This window comes from Malaclemys terrapin, chromosome 1, assembly GCF_027887155.1.
Source record: "Malaclemys terrapin pileata isolate rMalTer1 chromosome 1, rMalTer1.hap1, whole genome shotgun sequence".
Taxonomy (NCBI): domain Eukaryota; kingdom Metazoa; phylum Chordata; order Testudines; family Emydidae; genus Malaclemys; species Malaclemys terrapin.
In genome coordinates, this window is record NC_071505.1 from 54,930,948 (window position 1) to 54,955,213 (window position 24,266).

Consider the following 24,266-nt stretch of genomic DNA (forward strand, 5'->3'; position numbering starts at 1 on the left):
TTCCCATTTTATATGTGTGCAACTGATTGTTCCTTCCCAAGTGCAGTACTTTGCATTTGTCCTTATTGAATTTCATCCTATTTACTGCAGACCATTTCTCCAGTTTGTCCAGATCATTTTGAATTTTAATCCTATCCCTCAAAGCACTTGCAACCCCTCCCTGCTTGGTATCATCCACAAACTTTATAAGTTTACTCTCTCTATGCCATTATCTAAATCCTTGATGAAGATATTGAACAGAACTGGACCCAGAACCGATTACTGCAGGACCCCACTTGTTATGCCCTTCAGCATGACTGTGAACCACTGATAATTACTCTCTGGGAATGATTTTCCAACCAGTTACACACCCACCTTATAGTAGCTGCATCTAGGTTGTATTTCCCTAGTTTGTTTATGAGAAGATCATGCGAGACAGTATCAAAAGCCTTATGAAAGTCAATATATACCACATCTACCGCTTCCCCCCTATCCACAAGGCTTGTTACCCTGTCAAAGAAAGCTCTCAGGTTGGTTTGACATGATTTGTTCTTGACAAATCCATGTGACTGTTACTTATCACCTCATTATCTTCTAGGTGTTTGTAAATTGATTTCTTAATTATTTGCTTTACTATCTTTCCGGGTACAGAAGTTAAGCTGACTGGTCTGTAATTCCCTGGGTTGTCCTTATTTCCTTTTTTATAGATGGGCACTATATTTGCCCTTTTCCAGTCTTCTGGAATGTCTCCTGTCTTCCATGACTTTTCAAAGATAATTGCTAATGGCTCAGATATCTCCTCAGTCAGCTCCTTGAGTATTCTAGGATGCATTTCATCAGGCCCTGGTGATTTGAAGATATCTAACTTGGCTAAGTAATTTTTGACTTGTTCTTTCCCTATTTTAGACTCTGATCCTACTTCATTTTCACCGGCATTCACTATATTAGACTATTTTAGATCATGCAAGGACAAGTCTGTGCTACCTCAAGAGCAGAGACTGTCACTGTGACAGCCTTTGCGTGGTGTGCAAAGCTGAGGAGGCTTACTGTGGGCTCCCATCTACCTGTGCACAGTTACAAGAGCGAGTCACAATGTGGTCCTGACTTCCAATCAGCACCACTTATGCAAACCCAGTGAATTCACTAGAACTGCACAGGGTGCCACCAAAGCATAATTTGAAAACATAGAGTGTCCAGGTGCAACTGAGATCAAAATCTGAATATAATGCTGTTGCATGAGTGCAACTGAATGCATGGTTTGGTCTGCATATCCTTTCTTACTGATGATGGTACACAAAATGGAAAGAATCCAGCTTGATTCTTTCTCGTGGTCCATGCTGAGTCTGCAGGTATTCCAGTTTAAAAGTGTGTGTGTGTGTGTGTGTGTGTGTGTGTAAACACACCTGTAAACTGAGCACAGAAATCAGTAAGAGACAATAAGCATGGAAACCCAAATGTGACACTTTTAGAGAGTCACTTTTCAGAGTAGAGACATACTTATTAAACAGATGAGGGCAGGGTTTGGGACTGTAATTAACACTTCAATTTTTATTTTTATCATGGAGTATATACCAAGCAAAACAACTAACTCTAAGCAATTTCTAAGGTGTTGTCACCTTAGGTATCTAAATGCCAAGCATTATACATTTTTAAAAATAATTATTACATTTTAGAAAATCTATTAAACCAGCGATCTACAAATGTTCCATTAAATTAAATAAAAGGGGACCAGAATTGTAATTGAGTGCAAGTAACGTTCTTCTTTTACATTTCTTCAATAAGAAAAGCAGAGCTTAACATAAAATAATTAGATATTATACAGCAGATTAGTTCATTTGTTTCTCTGTTTGCATTTCAATGAATGTGTAATTGCTCTATAAACACATTGATTAATGGGTATGAAAATTACCATACAAATCCAAAGCTAAATTGTTAGTACATATTAAAGAAAGGGAATATAATATATGGTTATTGTTTAATTTAAAATTTTGTAGATGGTATAGTGCATAAGTGTTAAATGAGTTGCGTGTTTATTAATCTAGCTTTTTAGAACCAGGAAAAGTAATTCATTTTAGGTAGAAAAACAATGTCAAAGTGTAGTTGATCATTTGAATTGCATACATATAATATAATTTTTCCCCACTGTTGATCTCTACATTAAATATTTTACACATGAACATGAAAATACAGTTTCTATGAGTGAAATGATAATTAAATGGCACCTGTGGTAATGAGAATTTCTGTGTTTTTTCTCTTGCAAGAAGGAATATACCAATTAGTCCATTGCAGGTGAGCTATCCGGGTCAATTTAAATTAGGTTAATGTTGTGTTTTGCAGGGTTGTGAAAACTCTGTGGGAGGATCAGAGAGGGGAATGTGGATTGAGAGGCTGGGTTGATACACATTTTGAATTTCTGTATCACTGAGGTATTTACAGGAACATGGCATTGAAAAACATTGTATTCTAATTTAAATGAATAAATAGTTGCCTGATTTGTTAGAATTTAAATTTGCAAATGCCCTGAGTAGTACAGCTACTTTAGAAGGGGCTCTGGCTATTTTCTGAAAGGTAATAAAATTACACATACTGTATGTGACAAGGTGGGTCAGCTAATATCTTTTATTGGGCCAACTTCTGTTGATGAGACAAGCTTTCAAGCTACACAGAGCTCTTCTTCAGATCTGGGAATAGTACTAAGAGTGTCAGTACTCCTGTTCTTCTTATAGCTAAATACAGTGTCCAACAGAAAGTTTAGCATAAGGAGTTAGCACCTAAAGGGACCATTCAAGTTTGTATGTGCTAACTACTTATGCTAAACTATCTGTTCGATTTTGTATTTTGCTGTGACACTCTTAGTACCTTTCCCAGACCTGAAGAAGAGCTCTGTGTAGCTCGAAAGCTTGTCTCTCTCACTAACAGAAACTGGTCCAATAAAAAATATTACCACACCTTCCTTATCTCTCTCATATCCTGGGACCGACACAGTTACAACAACACTGAATACATACTGTATGCACATTTGTGGGAATGAATTCTGGGTATCTTGCAACTTCCATGTGAGCCAGGATTGGGGAGAGTTGGAAGGTCCTTGACCTGCAGGGGAGGGGAGGGGTTTGAAAGCCCGTCCCTTCCCCGCCCTTGACTTGTGAGCTGGGATCCCCTGTGGATGGACAGCTGAGAGCAGACGTGCTTGGTGCATGGCACAGGCTCACAAAGACTGACCCTGGGAAGAGGGAATGAAAACACCCATTGAGATAATGGAGCAGTTCACATATTTTAGAGCTATTGTTTCAGGCTGCATTCATCTCCATGGGGTGTTGTCATCTAGCTGAGACGTCACACCTCTCTGAGCCTCCCATACTGCAGATGAATGTGTGGAATCCCTTCACCACCCACTAGGGTAGGGACTCTGCATCTTCTCCACTTTCCTGCCACTTCCTGCCTGCAGCTTGCACTTGCACGCCTCATAGCTCCGCCACCTTTCCATCTCCCCGTGGCCCTCCATACTTCCTAGGGGCATGAAGTGGTAAGGAGGAGGGTGGAACTGGTAGGAAGCGAAGGACTGGAACCAGTGAGGCATGGGGTGCTTGGAGCAATGGGCATGTTGGAGGAATTGGAGCAGTGGGGAGTGGGGGTTGAGTGATTGGGGAAACTATCAGAGGTTTGGAGCAATGCAGGCTTCTGTTGGAACTGTGCAGGGAAGAACGGAGTGGAAAGGAGGAGGTCAGAGCTGTACCGGGGGGATGTTGGGGAACTTCAGTTCTGTCTTCCAAAAGCCCCCCATCCATCAGTCATCACACTCCCCTTTTCCCCCACGTCTGTCACTCTCTTCAAAAATTATGCTCACTGAGTCCAGGCTGGTCCCCACTCTGTTCCTCATCCTTTCCTTAGCTCCTTAGCCTGCAAGTCTCCTGCCAGTACGTGTCTCTCTGTCGGGAGGAAGATTGAGGAGGTAGAACCAGGCTGTGGTGGACAAACAGACACAGGAGATGCAGAGGCAGTGAAGCCAGTGCATTCTGTGGTTGGAGGAATTATTGCCAAAGAGCCAAAGGCAGTGGAGAGGGAGAGCTGGGCTGTGGTACATCGGGGTGATGAGAAATTATTTTTTTTAAAGCCAAGGAAATTAAATGCCCAAGCACTTTAACTCTGAATTAAGGTTGCCTAGTGGTGCCCCATGCTCTTCCAGAATGTGGAGAGTGGCTAATTTAAACCTCTGAAAACTGGGAAATACCAAATTAAGGTAAACGCCACCCCTGCATAACAATCTTATTGCTGCCTTCTTGAAATGATGCCTCAGCATGATAATTACACATACTGTATGCAGAGTAGTTGTAGCCCAGGATATTAGAGAAATCAGGTGGTAATAGCTTATATTGGACCAACTTCTGTTGGTGAGAGAGGCAAGCTTTTAAACAGTGAGGGCATGTTTACACTATGGACCCTACAGCGGCCTGGCTATAGCATTGCAACTACAGCAATGGGGAAGGGTTTTTTTCCTTGGATGTGGGAACTCCACTTCCCCAAGCAACGGTAGCTAGCTGTATCTATACCGTGGGTTACATTAGCTTAACTACGGCGCTCAACTATGTGAATTTTTTCATACCCCTGAGCAATGTAGCTAGATCATTCTAAATTTTCAGTGTAGACCAGGACTCAGTCTACACAGACCACCTCAGATTTGCTAAATGTTACCTCCCCTTCACCCTTGCCCTGGGGAGTCCTTCTGAGACATTGCTTTCACTGAGGCCAGGTCTACATTGCAGACCTATATCTGTATAACTATGTCGCTTTGGGGTGTGAAAAATCCATACCCCGAGTGACATAGTTATACCCGCCTAACCCTTTGTATAGACCGCTACGTCAACGGGAGAGCTTCTCCCTCGACATAATTACCACCTCTCTGGGAGGTAGATTAACCATGCTGACTGGAGAAGCTCTCTCATCGGCATAGGAGCATCTTCACTAAAGCGCTGCAGCACTATACATGAAGACAAGCCCTCACTCCAAGCTCCAAAGACCGTTGTCATGTATGTGACCATACTGCTGAAAATCCACGTGACAAGATGATCTCTGTGCACTATTACTGACACAACCTACAGAGCTCAGCACTGAAATGAGGCATATTTGATCTTTGAAAGTATATGTGCATGTTTTGTCATATCACAGTAACAGCTCTGCCAAGCTGCTCCAACTAATTGTTCCACCTTCAACACAGCTACACCTAACATAGTGAACAGATGCAGGTAAATGCTGGAATTCAAATCTGTGTACCACAGTGCAAACAATGGCACATTCTTTTTCATGTCTACTCATTATGGCCCCCTCCTTACAGAACCATTCCAAATGGCTATTGTCAGCTACAGTGGGCTGAGTTAAGATCGCGATGCTGGGGTAGAGTATACCTTAACTTTGTATTTCCTGGTTTTCAGAGATTTAACTGCAGCTGCTCTTCACATTCTGGAAGGGCATAAGGCACCACTGGGCAACCTTAACTCTGTGTTAATGACATTCTGGGACATTTAATCTAGAATCACATTATCAGATGCCCTGGCCACCTTCCAGAAGCTACTGGATTCTAACAAACTGAACTCACCTAATAGTTCACAGCTCCATCCGCTATCAGCTCTTCAATACCCACTGAGTTGTATCCACCCTCTGGCCAAGTCCCTCTCTCTAGTTATCAGTGGCTTTGCCCATTCCCCTTCTCTTTTAAGCTTATAGACACTTCTGTTACTTTCTTATCATTTCATAAAAGGCTGAACAAGAACCTTGTGTTCTCCTTACTTCCCTTTTAACTTTTTAGAATAACTTTTTCTTGTACTGATGCTAACCTTGACTTGCCTGTATACCCCAATCATCTTCTACACATTGGCCAGAGTAAGCACAATATATATTACCTTACATCCCAAAACATTTCAGTGAAAGAATATTACAATTACAATTTCTCAAAAGTTGGGAAATGTCTGAATAACATTTGCCTGCTCAATCTTCATTTGGCCACCTTGTGTGTATGCATTCTGATACTTTAATTGCATGATCACACACTATTTAAAGGTGTGATGTTAAATCATGTTAGTTAACACATTCTAAGTAGCATGTTTGAGAAGTCTAGGATGGAAAAGGTAGTGTATACTTTAACACATACTCAGTTGGGTAAGCGTAGGCTCTGTGCTTGGCTTTAGCTTAGCCACCTAAATGTGTTAAAAGGCAGTGTGTCTTGCCTACACTAAGACCTGGTCTACACAGAGTTTATACAGTTATAACTATTGGTTGGAATTGTGAACTTTTAATCAAAATAGTTATATCAATACAGCCAGTGTGGACTCAGTTATACTGGTATAAAGGTGCCTTATACTGGTTTAGGTTATTATTCCCATTCCTGTATGGGAATAGCTATACTTGTATAAAACACCTTTATGCTGATATAACTGCATCCAAACTAGTGGGTTGTACCACTTTAAATATACGTGTATGATTAAACAGTATATTTTTTGTGTATAGACAAGCTCTGAAGGTGTTAGCTAACAACTTCCAACATTACATCTTTAAACCCTAGTCTAGACATGGCTGAAGTGTTTGAACAGTGACTACCACAGTGTGTGTTGGGGGGGGGGGACAATGGGTGGAAATCACAGTTGGGGCCTCTTATCTTACTGTAAGATAAGAAAAGGGGCTAAAATGTCTAAAGGAGGAGAATAATTAAAAATGAAACATATTAGTTCTATGAAAACTCCTGGGGTGCGGATTGTGTTGGCTTTAAGGATCTTTTCAAACAGGACTTGAACTCAGGTCGTGTCCCAGAAGAGAAGATTTTTTCTTCCTAGATAACCCAGAATTTTCTTAGGAATTGTACAGCTGTTTCCACTCCTCCTTCATATGTTTGTTAAAACACTACAAATTCTTTCCGTTATGCCTGTGATATAGTCCGGTCAGAGAATAATAATATGTTATGGCCTGGGTAAATGATCACCCTGTGGCGTTAGCTGTTGTCAGGATTCCCTGACATATATATCAAACAGTATAATAATGCTGCGGCTATGATTCTCTTTCTTGTTTTTGAATATAGGGATACTATAACTTCTTTCTCCACACAAGGAATCATTTTTAATGTCCACTTCCAGATGTTTAGGGATGAGCTTTTCAGTGGCCTCGGCTCAGAATGAATATAAACCAGAATTCCAAGGATATAGATATTTCTAACTCCGAGTTGGGTCTCAAGTGCTTCCAATTTTCCCTCCAGCAAAGAATGGTTTTTCATAAGTGATTTTCCATGTTTGGAATCTCTTCTGCAGTTCCTTTGTTCAGACTCCACGTGGCCTATTCTCTGCTCATTTCCCAGAAATTGACTTTCTTCTCTGCTGAGATGAATTTTTGAAGAGTCAGTCTTTGTATTCAGGGCCAGCATCTTGTCTTTTAAAGAGCTCTGAATTAAAGGGCAAGAATTTCAGAGGCGCAGGCCAGCACCACTGCAGTCTGTTGCTGTGCAGAGCTCCATAACTCATCTGTGTCTGGTCTCTGCATACCTTTGTAAAGAAGAATAGATTGGGTTCTTATTTTCATCGTTTGTTGAGAGCAAAATGTTGTGTTTAAGTTGCTTTAACTGTTCCTCTCTGCTCTTACAGCCTGTTGGCACCAGGCTGCACCCCCTCCCCACATCACTGTTTTCTGTTTGTAGAGTAACCTGGTGTTTGTTCTTATACAGTTTGTGGCTTTTGAAATAGTTTGCCACAGTAAGTATCCCAAAAAGCATGCATCTCTGCTATGAGCCTATTTAGCCTACTGATTATGGTGTCAGTGCAGCAACATCTGAGATTTCAGGCTTGGTGGTGATAAAAATGGTTCTCCTGATTTTTTTCATTTTCATTTTTTTAACTTGAAGCCCTTGTAAGGAAAATATGCTTCAGTTGACTCTTAGCATGACAAAATCTGCCCAAATGTTTTTTTTTTGGTTCTGCATGGTGTGTGGAAAAATAAGGTTTAGAATGAAATGCAAGTCAGTAATGTGAAGTTCTCTGGAAGACCAATTATATGTAGATTAGACCTACTTTGTTTCACATATTTCTTTTTGGTGCAGTCCAGTACAAAAGGCCTTTCAGAAGAACGTGTCTCTGTATTCTTTACTAGTATGGTTAACATCAGTTCTTTGGTTGACATAATCACATCTACAATATTATAAAAGGCTTTGTGAAGACTATCAATTACCAGGTTATTTTACCTGTTCATTCACACATCCCCAGTCTGAGTACTTTAAACGTGATAAAACAGAACAAATAAAAGTGTGATAAGAAAAATTGTGTTAAGCTATTTCCCCCCAATACCTAATGACTGGGGTGGGGGGTGTTCCTATAAAGGTGGTAAAAGCAGACTGAAAGCACTTGAAAAGCAGGAGTTATTCAAAGCCAAAAACCATCTGTCTATCATATGGTTAATCAGATACAGGGTTATTTTTCTGAATGGTTCTTTTCTTGGAAAAGAATCTGTCAGGAAATAGTCACCAAAATTAGCTCTGCTTTGAAGTTCTCTTAGCCAGACCTAGAATCCTAGGGCTGTGAAAATCCTCTGAATATGACAGGTTTCAGGGTAGCAGCCGTGTTAGTCTGTATCCTCAAAAAGAACAGGAGTACTTGTGGCACCTTAGAGACTAACAAATTTATTAGAGCATAAGCTTTCGTGGGCTACAACCCACTTCTTCGGATGCATATAGAGTGAAACATATATTGAATATGAATATGAAACTCTGAATATGAGAGTCTTAAACTCTTCTGCTGTTGTAGAGCAATGAACATCTTAAGTACCCAAAGCAGTATGCTGAAAAAATACTCGTACCTTATCTGAGAAAATACCATGTGCACACTGTTTTCCTGATTTTTTTTTTTTTTTAAGAGATTTTGCTGAAATGGTTTGGGGCTACATTGTTTGTTTTGTTTAGGTCTATTTTAATCTTTTGAGAAAATAAAAGTAAAGAATCATTATTTGCAGGAAGAGTTGTCCCAAATACTGTTTGAAAATGGTGGTCTCATTTTTGCCTATTCTAAAATGTACCATCAAAAATATTTATTGTGTTGTCTGGCTTTACATAAAGTACCATACTCACTGACATTACTTCTGAACTTCATCTGTGCTTGCAAAATGCCCAAAGATCTTCTTTCCCACCTCCCACACGGCTGTTATGGCTTTGTCCTCCTTGCTACATTTTGACCAGTCCTAGGTCATGTCTACGCTATGGGCACTAAAGTGGCATAGCTACAGTGCTGCTGTATTGTCCTCGTGTAGACGCTTTCTACAACTACGGAAGGGTTTTTTTTCCATCAGTGTAGATAATCCACATCCTTGAGTTGTGGTAGCTATGTTAACATAAGAATTCTTTCATTGCCTCACCACATCTACACCAGGGGTTAGGTCGACTTAACTGTGGTGATCATTGGTGTGAATTTTTCACACCCGGGGCCACTGTAACCATGTCAGCCTAACTTTTAAGTGTAGTCCAGGTGTCAGTAAAATTGGGCTCTTCCCAGTATAGGATTATTTTACTTCGTTAATTGTGTCTACAATTCGATTTGGGAAGAATGTGAATATATGTCTCAGTAAGAACTAAATCTTACCACGGGTGTGGTTTCATGCCTTAAAAGATCATCCTTGGACAAAGATCACAACTTCTGATTACTTGTGTTTGTTTTGTTTTTCTTCTAAAGAATGTGCAGAGAAATAAAACTAGGCTGTCATCACATAAAAGTCCAGTACATTTTATAAAAGGAAATTGGCCAGTGATGTGTGAAAATGATCAGTGTTAACCACTTGATAGAGGAAGAACCTCTGCCACATTCCCATTTGGGTAGGGTGCATGAGATGAATATCATTGCCCCTTTTCAACCTGAGCATCTAGGCAAAGTTTGCAACCCTGAGGATGATCTAGTTCAGGGGTGGCCAACCTGTGGCTCCGGAGCCACTTGCGGCTCTTCAGAAGTTAATATGCAGCTCCTTGTATAGGCACCGACTCCAGAGCTAGAGCTACAGGTGCCAACTTTCCAATGTGCCAGGGGGTGCTCACTACTCAACCCCTGGCTTTGCCACAGTCCCTGCCCCCACTCCACTCCTTCCCATGCCCTCCCCTGAGCCTGCCATGCCCTCATTCCTCCCTCCCCCCCCCCCCCCGCCGTGAGCCTCCTGCACACCATAAAACAGCTGATTGGGAGGTGTGGGGAGGGAAGGGGAGGCGCTGATCAGCAGGGCTGCCGGTGGGTGGGAGGCACTGGGAAGGGGGGAGGGCTGATGGGGGGCTACTGATGTGTTACTGTGGCTCTTTAGCAATGTACATTGGTAAATTCTGGCTCCTGCTCATGCTCAGGTTGGCCACCCCTGATCTAGCTAGAAGTAGAAACTGATGGAGTCTGGTATTTTCTTTGATGCACACTTGTTTCTTTACAAAGAATCTACAAAGTCCTGTGTCTCTGAACACAGAAGACACAAAGAACAAAAGGAGTAGTTTCTTAGTGTACAGCCTCCAAGACTCTTTAGCCAACACTAGACGCAAAAGTGCTCTGTCGAGCTTTTATCCGGATCACACTCTGCTTACAGGCTCCTGTTTGGCTTTCTTGCTTCTTCTTTTCTCTCTGTTTTTGTCTGTTCTCAGTTTCTCTGTGATCTCTCTCTTCCCTCACATACATCCCTACCCAGAACAATGCTCATTGAAAAGTTCCTAGACAGGAACACATATCTTTTTTATAGCAATTTCTCTTAATATCCCAAAGTTACACCCTGGTTTATATCTTTTAACTTTTCTTCTTCCTTATGCAAGACAAGCAATGATCTCAAGTTGCAGTGGGGGAGGTCTAGGTTGGATATTAGGAAACACTATTTCACTAGGAGGGTGGTGAAGCACTGGAATGGGTTACCTAAGGAGGTGGTGGAATCTCCATCCTTAGAGGTTTTTAAGGCCCAGCTTGACAAAGCTTTGGCTGGGATGATTTAATTGGTGTTGGTCCTGCTTTGAGCAGGGGATTGGACTGGATGACCTCCTGAGGTCTCTTCCAACCCTAATATTCTATGATTCTACACAAACAGACCGAGGTGGGGTCTTATGCTTTCAGTTATTTTAATTGAAAGGTCAGTTCACACCTGTTAATCTCAATGGGGTTTTAACTCAATCCATAACAAGGTTTCACTCAGCTCATAACAATATCCTTGGGTGGGAAAAGAACTTAAGAGAGTTAGGTGACTACTCCCTTGAGTGAAGGAATTGAAATGCCCCTAAACTTTGTGGGATTGCTGTAACATTTCTGTGAAGCACTGAATAGGCATGCTTTTGCTAGCAAAATCATAAAATGTTCTGCATCTTTGACACTATGAATCATAACCTGTACCAAACTAACAGAATTGATTAGACAATCATTTAAACAGAATAAATAGACCTCTTCATGGTACAAGAAAGTAAGGCAAGTGTAGCAGTATATTTTTTACTGGACCAAATTCAGGCAGATAAATAACTTTTTGTAAGTACATTATATCCAGTGGGCTTTTCATAAAAAAAAAAAAAGTTCTTGTTGCTATACTGTGACTGGCAAGTTTTATGTTGAAAGTATGTAATATTTGAAAAAGTGATCAAAATTGAGATTTGTAGGAAGTCGTCACAGGCTACGTAGGCACTGTATTGTAAATCAAAATAAGTCTCACAATGCCCTTATGTGAGGTGCTGGATGGGGGCACCACCTTATCATACTACGTACACTGGGAAGACAGAGTAGTTGTCTAGGCATTTCCACATGCTATGCTTAGTTTCTTTTCTTGGGAAAACCCAATATATCTGCCAGCCAATGGAGGCAGTGTGATCCAGTGGTTAAAACAGTGTTGAGACACAGGTCCGGTCTACACTTAAAATTTAGGTTGACATAGCTACGGTGCTCAGGGGTGTGAAAAATCCATACCCCTGAACATTGACCTAACCCATGGTGTAGGCACAGCTAGGTCAGTGGAAGAATGCTTCTGTTGACCTAGTTCCTATTGCTTAACTTATCCATCTGTAACATGGGTATAATGTCTGTCGCAAAGACACTATTGTGCAGTTTAATTATTTATTTTGACTTACAGTAGTGCCTGTTCTTAGCTCTTAGATTGTAAGCTCTTTGGTGCAGGGATCATCTTTTTCTTTCATATTTGTAAAGTGCCTGGCACAGTGGGGCCCTAGTCCATGACTAGGGCTTCTAGGTACTAAGGTGCAAATAATACATAATGGGGCATTTAAATTTCAAATGTAAATTAAAAAATCAGCAGGTGGGGCTGCAAGTACAAGTGAAAAGAATGGGAGCAGAAAGGGGGTTAACATATCAAAGAAGTTATACCAGGTGGTCAGACAGTTTCCCTTTTCCTGCATGTAGAAGTCCTGCATATTTCCACTTCAACCTCTTTGCAGCAGTTTCTTACCCTTCCCCTACTCCCACTTGGGTTCAGTTACTTTGCATCCTCTGAGGTGCAACCTCTGGCTGATGTCAATTCTAAACTGAGCTCTCCCTTATGAAGTTACATTGTACTGGGGTAGAGCTGCCAATAACATCAAACCTATAGAGCTGTTTTGAAGCTCTGTACAGGAAATTGATCTGGCTTTGCCATTATGGGTGATTTGAACTCTCCAAAAAACATAATAAAAATATATTTTCTGAAATATTTAGTATGTGTCATCTTCAAAGTGTTATCAGAAGATCAACTAACTAATCATTACCTTTAAATAAAAATTAATGAGATGGGCACAGATGATGAGATAAAACCCAGATTTTATTACAAGCAAAAGTGTTAAATGCATTTAGTGTTTGCTCATCTCTCTTTACTCAGATATTTTATTCAAGGTGGGTGCATTACAAGAGAAATTCTTTTCCTCCCCAAGTTCTATTTTTCAGAAATTTCCTTCATTAAGAATTATGTTTTGTGGCAAAGTAGTACTGAACTAGCTACCTTTGCCCTTGTTACATTACAGCAGGCCTGCAGGGGAGTAAACATTTATAGCAGGCTTAACAAATAAGATTTGTGTTGAATCTATCATTCATTGTTCATCAATTGGTTTTGGTGGTGTAATGTTACTTTAACCTTATTTGGGGTGGGGAAAATGATGCTGCTTACGTAAATATCCTTGCATTTAATCAGTTTCTCAAATGTATTGCTTCTAGGTTTACAGACAAGACTGTGAAACCTTTGGCATGGTAGTGAAGATGCTGATTGATAAAGATCCTTCATTAGAAAAGTCCATTCAGTTTGCCCTGAGACAAAATTTGCATGAGATAGGTGAGCGATGCATTGAAGAACTTAAACATTTCATTGCTGAATATGATGCTGCCAATCAAGAGTTAGCAGAGTCCTTTAAAGAGGGTGCATATTAAGAACAAAAATATGCTTTTAGATTTTCCATATTGTATATGCCGTTAATATATAAATATGCTTTTTGTGGAGAAGGGGAATACTTGCTGGAGATTTGAACCCAAGGCCCATGTTCCTTCATAGTAGCTGACTATAGATTGTTCATTGCCCAGGCCATTTAATTGTGTTCTTCTAATGTGTATTTGTTTTGTGACATTTATTCCTTTGAAAAGGATACATGTTTCAATAATGATGTAAAGTGACAAACTACTTTTGAAAGCCTTTACACAATTACCTAGAAAAAAAGATTTGCTCCATGTATGTATACTTTTGTTTCAATGTTTAGAAGTGTAAGTAAGCACTGTATTTTTATTAAAATAACAAGAAGCAGTTCTTCATTCCTCAGCTTATATTCAAAAACATGGATGTTCTCTTGTTTATACATGCTATAGAAAAACTTGCAAGGTTGTTCATGACCATAGTTTACTTTTATCATTTATTTTTGGCATGTGGTTTTAAAGTTCAGGTCCATTCTGAAAAATGACATCTAGGGATTCCTTATTTGACTCAGTGACTACCAGAACAATTTGCTCACTTGACAAGGGAAGTGATGTCTTTTCTAATTTTAGCCCTTCAAACTCTACTTAATATCCTAAAGACAAGCTGGGTTGTTTTCTTCTTATGTATCATCAGTATAAAACTGGTTTGGTAGGCTGAATTCAGCTTTCAGTTACATCTGTGCAGCTGAGGGCAGAATTTTCCCTGTGGTTCAAACTTAGTTAACAGTTCTGTTTGATACTTAGAGCAATACAGGGCTAACTAGAGTTCTTTTAAAAAGTGAAAAAAATAATTGTGACAGAAGAAAAGCAGATCCACTGGGCAACAGAGTACTAAAAAAGGCAAAAAAACATCAGTGAAATTTCTGAAAAGTGATTAAGATCAGTTTGTGGTACCTTGTTAAAATTAAGAAGCTGCATCTTTTTCATTTTTAAAAAGAGATTGGCATATTAAACATTCCACCTTAGACAGTTACAAAATTTGTAAGACATATTACACAGAGGTTAGCAGATGCAGAGCTAAGCTCCTTGTATCTATCTGTATTATATAACATGTTTGAAACAAAATGAAAAGAGCTAATGACTCTAAAACAGACCACTTCTATGACGTGTAGGCTGCTTCACCTAACAGAAATACTGTGAGCCCCATTCTGCAGACAGTCATGTGTAGTATCATTAACTTCATTGGGACTACTTACAGGGGAGTAAACTAATGCATGGTAATCATTTTGTATGCAGAAGTTGGTGTGTACTCAGATCCACCATTCCCGTTCTCCACAATGGGTTGCACCTTTCTGATATAGGAATTCAATAAACATGTCGACATCAGACTCCTGCTATGGATCTGGTTTGTTTTAGTGTCAGTGCCTTTGCTTTAGACTGACTCTTCTGTGATAACAAATTTATTCAACGCACTTCACTATTCGTACAAAAACTGAAACGGTTTGAGAAATGGCCGAGTCTTTCCTCACCAATTATGTGTTCAGCGTTTGAAAAATTCTGTCATTATTAGCTACGAGTACTCTCGTAGCAACATCAGTGTTAAACATAAGTTTGTACTCATGGTTAGAACTCTTAAGGTTATAAGCACTGAATTAGGAATATTTGTTTAATAATAATACATTATGAGGAATACCTACTGTTCTCATCAAGAATGCCCGTTATTACTGTACTTTAATTTCAGTATTCTTCATTAAGGAATATTTTCCTAATGCTTAATTTGCAAAAAATAGTCTATAAAATTAAATAATATTGTGAGCACATGCTTTATTTTATGAAAATCTGTTTTACATAAATCAACTGTTTCTCAACTCAGATTAAATCTCAGTGATAGCAACAAAGAACTCCTGTTGTACAACTTAATGTGTTTTTTCTAGAATTGGTATTACTATAAAGTTTGCTAACCTGAAATTCACATTGAATGCTAGGTTGCTCTCTCCTCTCCCCGCCCATCCCCACCCCCGGTTTTGTGCTTGTTTCAAGACATAATGCTTAAAACCCTTTGTGTGTTTTAGCTATTCACAATGTTGAGGTAAGTGAGAAATTAATGTCCCTGCAAATCCAGTAAATTTAAAGCAAGAAAATGGCCTCTTCTGCTATGCATATAAATATACACAGAAGTGTGCGCACTTGTTTTGAGTTTTGTATAGTGAAAATACAGTAGGGTTGTCTTTTGCACTGAGGAATTTGCATTGTAGACACAGGTGGGTGGGGACTAATTGGGAGATGGTGTTGGGGCAAGGAGATTATTGGTGGAAGTGGACCGAATCTGCACTGGATAAGGTGTAGGTCTACTCTGGCTTCACCCATAGCACGTGAACAGGTGAGCTAGTTAAAGCAAAACTTGTTTCTAGCATTCATGAATGTGCATATACCCTTAAAATATGGGAGCACAGTGTAAATGCAGTGCTGTCTGCCTGAAGGTGGAGACAGCCTGAAACAATAGGTTTGAGAGGGTAGGAACTGATCTGTTAATCTCAGTGGGTTGTCAGCTTTAAATTTGAGTTACAATTTAAATGGTTAAACGTGTCACTGCAGATTATTTTCATCTTGTGTATGGATCAATGGCCTCTGCAGTGAAATGGAATGCACCAGAGAGCGTATGGTTTGAAGATATGGCCCCTTCTCTCGGCTGTCCAAGCCTAATTTTATTTTTCCTCAGAGAATAGTGCAGGGCAGCTACCACATATCCCATTCGCCATCAGAGACTCAAAGTCCAGGCGTCCTCTAGGATAAGGGTACACGCTCCACTTTGTGCCAGTGCAGCCTATCTGCACTAGGCGGTCTGCACCAGTTGTAACTAAAGGAATATCACTTTCTCCAATACAAGTTTATGTAGGGCTTGTTTATATTAAGAGGGAATACTGTCCCCATTTGCTTGACCTGTAAATACCAGTGATTAGACACTATGTAACTTCGTTGTTGGGGTGGGGGAAGGTAACAGAACCAGTTTTTAAATTAAAATAACCATGCTGCATTGGCCACCCTCAGCATGATATGCAAAACATCACTTATTTGTCAATCAAGGGATGTTGCATAAGTTACCTTAGGGCTAGTGTGGTAAGCCCCTTTCAGTGGGTAATTCTCATACCCGCTCACAAGCAGTCTTCCCCCTTCCCATCGAAGAGGAGCACGAGTATCATTCTTCATCCTCTTCTGATAATTGGAATGTTTCACCTGCTTACCCGTTGGGGGTATTTTTATAACCTGTATATATTTGGAAGTAAGTCAGACATAGGGGGTAAATATAGGCATGTTAGTTCAAAAGCCCCTAATTGGTACCACTGGGCCTGGCCTCATTAATTTTATACATATAGACAAACTGCTTGGCCTCCAGGGCCCTATGACCACATCCTAAATCAAAACATTCCTCAGCTTTGGTTTCCAGGGTTAGATCATCTTCAGCCCAGGATGCACCTATTATGAAAAAGTATTCACAGCAATGTATACATATTGTTGAACCAGACTCTTCTCCACATCTGTCTCTGGGTGAACATATACTTCAGTGGCAAGTTTTTGAAACTATTTCAGAGCATATTCCAGCCTCTTCTTCACAGAATGAGGCTATGGCTCCTCCTCAGTTATCGTCATTAGATAATAAGTCATTTTGAGACTTGGTCCACTGAATGGCAGAAGCTTTAGAGATCCCTGTTCAGATTGCTCAAGAAAAAGGACATAAGTTACTGGACATTTTGCATCCATTTCTACCAGAGAGGTTGCCCTATCTATAAATGTTAGAGCCAACCCCACTCTTATGGTAGACTCCAGCATCTAGACCACCCACTGCTAAGAGGTGAAAACAGGTATCAAGTCCTTTCAACAGGCTTCTAAGATTTCTACACACGTCCTTCTCCAGGGTCCTCAGTAGCGACAACAGCACACAAGAGAAGTTGAAACATTAGTCCTTTAGTACTACTCCAGAGGAGAAGGAGCCAAAAAAGATTTGACTTTTTGCCTTCAACTCTGCATAACTTGATAAAAGGGCCTGATAGTTTGCTATGATTACCTTATGTGGGACAAAGTTACTGAGTATCTTGATAAATATTTAAATTCCTCTAAAGTCTGACAAAAGTTCATCTACGAATGGTGAGTTAATAGCTAAAACCTTCCTATAAGTCCATTATGCTGCTGAAACTGCAATGAAACTGATTGGAGGCAACAAGTACTATGCAACGTGCGTGATGGTTCTGGTCTTCTGGAGGTTCAAACTATGTTGGAAGACCTTCCCTTTGGAGGGAATCATCTAGTTCAGTTCTAAAACTGAGTCATTACCTACACTGAAAGGCACTCGTACTACATTACTGTCATTAGGCATCTACACTTCCAATGTAAAAAGAGAGACAAGATGGGTGAGATATCTTTTATTGGACCAACTGTTGTTGATGGAAGAGAGAAGGTTTGGAAGTTGGTCCAATAAAAGATATCTGACCCACCTTGTGTCTCTCATATCCTGGGAACAACATAGCTACAATAATACTGCAAAATACAAAAAGAAGCATACTCAAATGAAGCAGCCTGTCACTACTCCTTTTAATCATCCTTATCAGAGAACAATGGATTTTTTAAAGAAGAAACAATGTATTCATGGAAGATCTTCATGGACATCAACTTCAACTGCTGCTAAGACAGGCTTTAAAAAGTTGTTTGATGTGTATACAGAGAACTGTTAACCAATCTTGGAGGGTCTTTTTTCCTACCTTACCCTTTTTCGGGACTATTTATATTATTTCCAGGAAGCGATGGAGTAGTGTCACCAGCAGCAGATAAGTATTGGAACAAATTCAGAAAGGTTATTCTGTTCAATTCCAAGACATTCCCACCTTCCATTTCAGGGACCCTTTTCATAAGACTCCTTCACATAAGATGTTGAGTGTCTGTTGGCTCTTGGTGCTATGCAGGAGGTTCCCTCCCCAATATCAGAGAAGGAGATCTGTTCCCGATATATTCTAGTCCCCAAAAAATTGGGAGGCTGGTTGGACCAGTATTGGACCTGAGAGTTCAAATTTCAGTTAGCCAGTTCAGATTTAAAATAGTAACCCTGTTCTCCATGCTTCCTTCCCTAGATCCTCTAGACTAGTTTGCAACTCTCAATCTACAAAATGCATATTTCTATCCATCCAGCAGAAAAATATTTGCCTTCTGTAGTGGGCAATGCACATTACCAGTACAGGGTGCTGCCTTTTGGATTGTTGATGGCTTCAAGGACTTTCACAAAATGTCTGGCTGGGGTACTGGCACATCTCAGAAAGAAATGTGTTTGGGTTTACCCATATCTTGACAATTGGTTGATAAGAAGACAGTCTCCAGAGCAGGTGTCCAGTACCTCATACATCTGTTCTCCAGTCTGGGTATGAGTGAAACATGAAAAAAAATCATTTAAACCCAACAAAAAAAGATAGCACATACTGGGGCTCTACTCAATACCATGATGGCTCAAGATAGCTGCTGCAGACCAGATTTGACAATATATTAAAGTTGATCAATCAACTGCAAAACAATCTATGTACTATAGCAAGGATATGTCTCTGGTTTTAGGTCACACAGTTCATGTACTCTGGTGACCTGTTCAACAGACTGGATCTTCGTTGTCTTCAGGGGTGCTTAAGGATGGTCTATCACCCTGCTGTTCTCAAGACAGACATGCAGATACACATACCTCAAGAAGTTTTGAATTCCCTCAACTGGTGAAAAGATCCACATCAGGTCTGCAAGGGAGTTCTGTTCTTCCCAGCATTTCCCAAAGTCAGTAGTGACCAATGCTTCAATATTGGGGTGGGGAGCCCATCGCAGCAACTATATAGTATAGGTAAAGTAATCTCTGATTTTAATTTAAATCAGTCCACTCACCTTCTTTTCCCCAAAGCCTCATTCAGCCGAGGGTGAGGCTGCCTTACGTACTCTAAATGTTCTCCAATCTCGGTGATTTACTTATCTCGAGCAAAACCATCCAGGCAGTGCCTTAGGCTATTTATTTCACTTGCCAAGATCCAAGGGTCAAGCAGTCTGGACTCAGAGAATCTCTAATTGGGTGTCACATTGCATAAAGTTACATTTTGAGGTGGCCAATTTAGAACTCCTAGGCCAACAATCTTGTGCAGGAAAGCAATAATTCCATGGAATTGGTGTATCCAGCACACCATAACACTAACTGTAGTTCACCTTCCAAACGTAAACAACACACTGGCAGACCATCTACTCAGACATTTTTCTCATTTTCAGTCAGTGGGTTTCTTGCCATATAGATTTGTTTGCAACCCAACAGAACAAGAAATGCATTTGTTTCATGGGAAGATAAAGACCGGGTTCTCAAAGAGATGCCACATTAATCCCCTGGACCCAGGGCCCGTTGTATGCTTGTCCTCCCATTCCTCTGATCCCTAGTGTGTTAAGGAAGGTCAAATAGGACAAAGCCTCAGTCACCGGCCCAAGCAATACAGAAATCAGAAATATCTTAGTGACACTTCCAATATCTCTACTTCTCCTACCAGACTTAATTACCTAAAACAATGGGACAACATTTCATCAAATGTTTCATCATTCAACATTTATACCTCACAGCTTGGAAACTGGCTGAAGAATTGTCCTGTTGATGTACAGAGCATATTGATTCAGAGCAGAATGCAGTCCACAAGGACAACATATAATGCAGAATGGAGGTGTTTTTCACCCGGGGCTTACCAACATAATCTTTCCTCACAAGAGAAATTCACTCCTCATATCCTTGAGTATCTATCAAACTTAAAAAGTTTGGTTTGTTGCTATGCTCATTATGTGTTTATTTGACTGCTATCGCTGCACATCATGCACCAATTCAAGATCATCCAGATTTTTCCTCATCCTTCAGTTAAAAAGTTTGTAAAAGGTCTTCTGAGATATTTTCCTCTGCTAAAACAACTCCCTCCATCTTAGAATATTAATGTGGTCCTTATCAGTCTGATGAGACCTCCATTTGAGCCATTAGCCTCATGCTCGTTACTCCATTTCTCTTTGAAGATGGTATTCCTAGTTACATACAGGGTCTGTGAATTGCAGGTTCTTATGGTGAAACCCCCATGTATGATTTTCACAGGGATAAAGTTTCACTCTGGCCATACCCTAAATTTCTTCACAAAATACTCTCTCACTTAACTCCCATGTCACATTCTACCAGAGTACAGGTTACTTCTGCAGTATCTGTTAAGGCAGCGGCGAGCCTGTGGGCCATGTCCAGCCCATCAGAACTTTTAATCGGACCCTTGAGCTCCTGCTGGGGAGCAGGGTCAGGGGCTCTCCGCGTGGCTCCTGGAAGCAGCAGCATGTGCCCCCTCCGGCTCCTACGCCTAGGGGCAGGCAGTGGGCTCTGCACCCTGCCCCAAGCTCCGCTCCCCACCCCCCAGCTCTCATTGGCTGGGAACACCTGCAGGTGGGGGGAGCATGCTACTTGGAGTAGTATACAGACTTTCATTAGCCATTACTCTTTAGTTCAGGCATCTCATTCAGGTGCCAAGTTTGGGAGGGCTGTGTTGCACTCATTTAATTAGGCTCGCAGTACCGTCCCCCATCCATACATGCTACTTGGGACTCACCAGAAATGAAAGACACGTAAACAAGCACTTGAAGAAGGGAAAGTAAGTTACCTTTAGTAAATGGAGTTGTTCGAGATGTGATGTTTACATGTATTCTATGAACCACCCTCTTTTCCCCTGTCTGTCGAGTCCGATAGCCTAGCCTTGATAGTGGTATCGGAACTGAGGGTCGGCTGGTTGCTCCGCCCCCTCCTTTACACCCACAAGGGGGCTGTGGCTCAAGGTCGGCAGGGGAGCAGATTCAACCAATGGATACTGCTGGCTGAAGCATTCCAATCTCAAGTGCATGGGGTGCATGCATGCCAGAAGTGGAACACATGCAAACACCACAACTCAGAGAACTCCAATTACTAAAGATAAGTAACTTTCGTTTAGGTCAGTGGTTCTCAACCTTTTTGGGCCCAGGACCCATTGTGAATTTCCATTGTGAACCCTGTCACGACCCAGGAAATAGTGTAGGGGTGTAGGCCCTGGGGTGGTTTCAGTTGGAGCCAGCCTCCAGGGATTGTTGGGTCCTGCCTGGCACGCACCCCAGAGTGGAGGCTCCTGCAGTTCCTGTGCTGTGGGGCTGGCTGGGCTTGGCTCTCCACTCCAGGTGTTGCAACCTCCAGGGTTGCAGCACCTCTTGGGTTTGGCCCCGCCCCCTCAGACTGGACCAGATTTGTGAGTGGAGTTGTGACCTGGCTCATGGGCCTACCCAAGCTCCTGTCATCATGACAGCTGGGCCAAACCTGAGTGGTGCTGGGACCCCAGAGGTTGCAGTGCCTGGAGCAGGGAAGCGAGACCAGGCAGTCCTGTGGGACAGGAACCACAGGAACTGCCACGTGACCCTTTGAATTATTCTGGCAAACCAATTTTGGGTCTTGACCCTCAGGCTGAGAAACCCTGCTTTAGAACCTTTTCTTCCCCATCAGAGGGGGAAATTAAAGCCAGGACTCCCACATCCCAAATGAGTTCTCTACTCACCCTGGCAATTGTGTGTGGAGTGAGACAAGTGACACAAGAAACATCTTAGATGTCTAAGCCACTTGACTCCAGGAGAGGAGTTTGGGGGTGTGGATCTCAAGTAGAGCTAGACACCTCTCTGCAGCCCACACTTAGGTGCCTAATGCAGGGAGGAGGGGTTTAGAATACACCCCTCTCCTTGGCTAGCTTAGGTGTGCTTTTATGGACTGCATTCTTATGCACCTTTTCTTCCCATGCGCTTTATGGATACCATTGTTGTTCCAGTGATTTTCTAGCTTCTAAAAAGTAAGAAGGTGTAATGCCAAGTTTCTTTGTGGATCTGGGACCTTGTCTCCATGTAGGAGTATGTAGAGATCTTAATCATTGTCCAGATTGAGTGGCTGACCTGAGCACACAGTATTTAGTAGAACAGGAGTCAGCAACGTTTCAAAAGTGGTGTGCCGAGTCTTCATTTATTCACTCTACTTTAAAATGTATTACTGGCCCACAAAACCTTAATGTTTTTAGAAGGTCTCTTCCTATAAGTCTTTAATATATAACTAAACTATTGTTGTATGTAAAGTAAATAAGGTTTTTAAAATGTTTAAGAAGCTTCATTTAAAATTAAATTAAAATGCAGAGCCCCCAGGACCCGGGCAGTGTGAGTGCCACTGAAAATCAGCTCCCATGCCGCCTTTGGCACACGTGCCATAGATTGCCTACCCCATAGTAGAAAGTAGTCCAAAATCTCCAGAAATGAAGCCCTAGCTTTACTGAAAAAACAGAGGAAGAGCGTTTTGGCAAACTTCTGTAACATCCTCTACAGGCTTTATGTCTCCTTATGCTCCAAAGATTGCTTTGGACCTCTAGGAAGTCTTACATTAGTATATTACTCCTGGGGAAATTATGTGCCAAAAAATTTAAAATTCTGCACACAATATTTTAAAATTCTGCATATTTTAATTGTCAAAATAACACTATATAATCATGTCAGTTTCAATTATTTTGGTAATTTATATCAAAATACCTTACTATGAAAAAAAAAATTCCCCCAGGAGTAGAGAGTTAAAGCAACTCCTACAACAACCCAATTCCTGTTTCTCTTTCCCCTCCCCTCCAAGCCCAGCTGCACGGCCAGACACCCACACTCACTCTCCCCAGAGCCCAGCCGCAGGGCACCCCCCAGCCCAGACATGCACACCTCCTGCTTCCCAGAGTCCAGCTGCAGGGTCCCCCCCAACGCAGATATTCACAACCCCTACCCTTCCAAAGCCTAGGGATCCAGAGGGAGAAACAGCCTGGTGCTGGGTCCCGGGCTTGTGTGGAGTTTCCTGCATGACACCACCTTCATTCAGGGCATGCTGGGAACTGCAGCTGCCCAGAACCCTCCAGTTCTGTCCCCACTCTCCCTGACAGTGTCTTCTATTTGTGAGCTGTGTCCAGAGGCCCCTAGTGGAGGACAGCAGCTCTGCAGCCCATTTCTGTGGGGAGGGGGACAGGAAATTCTACGCAGAACATTATTTTTTGCACAAATTCTGCATTTTGCAGTGACACAGAATTTCCCCAGGAGAAGCATATGCGCACACAGTGATACTACACCAAGTAAAATTGTTCTCTCAGTTTTGGTCTACACCATTTTCTAAGCAACATGATTGCAGAGATTTTAAAATATACCTTTCCATTTTTTTATGTAGTCACTTGCTCAAAGAGGACTCTGTCAGCATGACAAGCCCTAAGTAAAGATTTTACGCCCTGGAACAAAGCTGAAAGTCTTGTTTCAATGCAAATATTTAAGATGTATCTTGAACACAGCACTCAGACACTGAACTGCTAATGCTTGTGACACTGCAACAGCCAGATTGCCCTTAAAGTATTTCCAAACCGACTAGAAAAAAGTCTCAATTAGCCTTTGAATGGAGTAATGCCAGTGCCAGAACATGGCAATTATTGAGTGAGCCATCCCTTGTCATCCAGTCCTAGCTTCTGGCAGTCAGAGGTTTAGGGATACCTAGAGCATGGGGTTGCAACCCTCACCATTTTGGCTAATAGCCATTGACAGACCTATCCTTCATTAACTTATCTAATTCTTTTTTGAACCCAGTTATAGTTTTGGCCTTCACAACATCCCTTGGCAACAAGTTTCACACATTGACTGGGTGTTGTGTGAAGTACTTATGTTTGTTTTAAACCTATTAATGTAATTGGATGACCCCTTGTTCTTACTTTGGCCAGGGGTAAATAATTCCTTATTCACTTTCTCCACACCCTTCATGATTTTATAGACCACTATCCTATTCCCCCCCATTAGTCATCTCTTTTCTAAGATGAACAGTCTGTCTTTTTAATGTCTCCTCAGATAGAAGCTGAGCATTTTTGTTGC

At 41.3% G+C, this 24,266-nt stretch overlaps 1 protein-coding gene across 6 annotated transcripts in view; it reads left to right on the plus strand.

The window, feature by feature from the left end:
* The window catches only part of PPHLN1 (periphilin 1), a 123,156-nt gene extending 108,017 nt beyond the window's left edge, over nucleotides 1–15,139 (plus strand). For all 6 annotated transcript variants that reach the window (XM_054024513.1, XM_054024504.1, XM_054024533.1 and 3 more), the window contains one exon: nucleotides 13,134–15,139. In XM_054024513.1, the coding sequence (XP_053880488.1) occupies nucleotides 13,134–13,343 (210 nt within the window). In that variant the 3' untranslated portion in view covers nucleotides 13,344–15,139. The remainder of the gene's footprint in view (nucleotides 1–13,133) is intronic.
* Nucleotides 15,140–24,266: the final 9,127 nt, after the last annotated feature.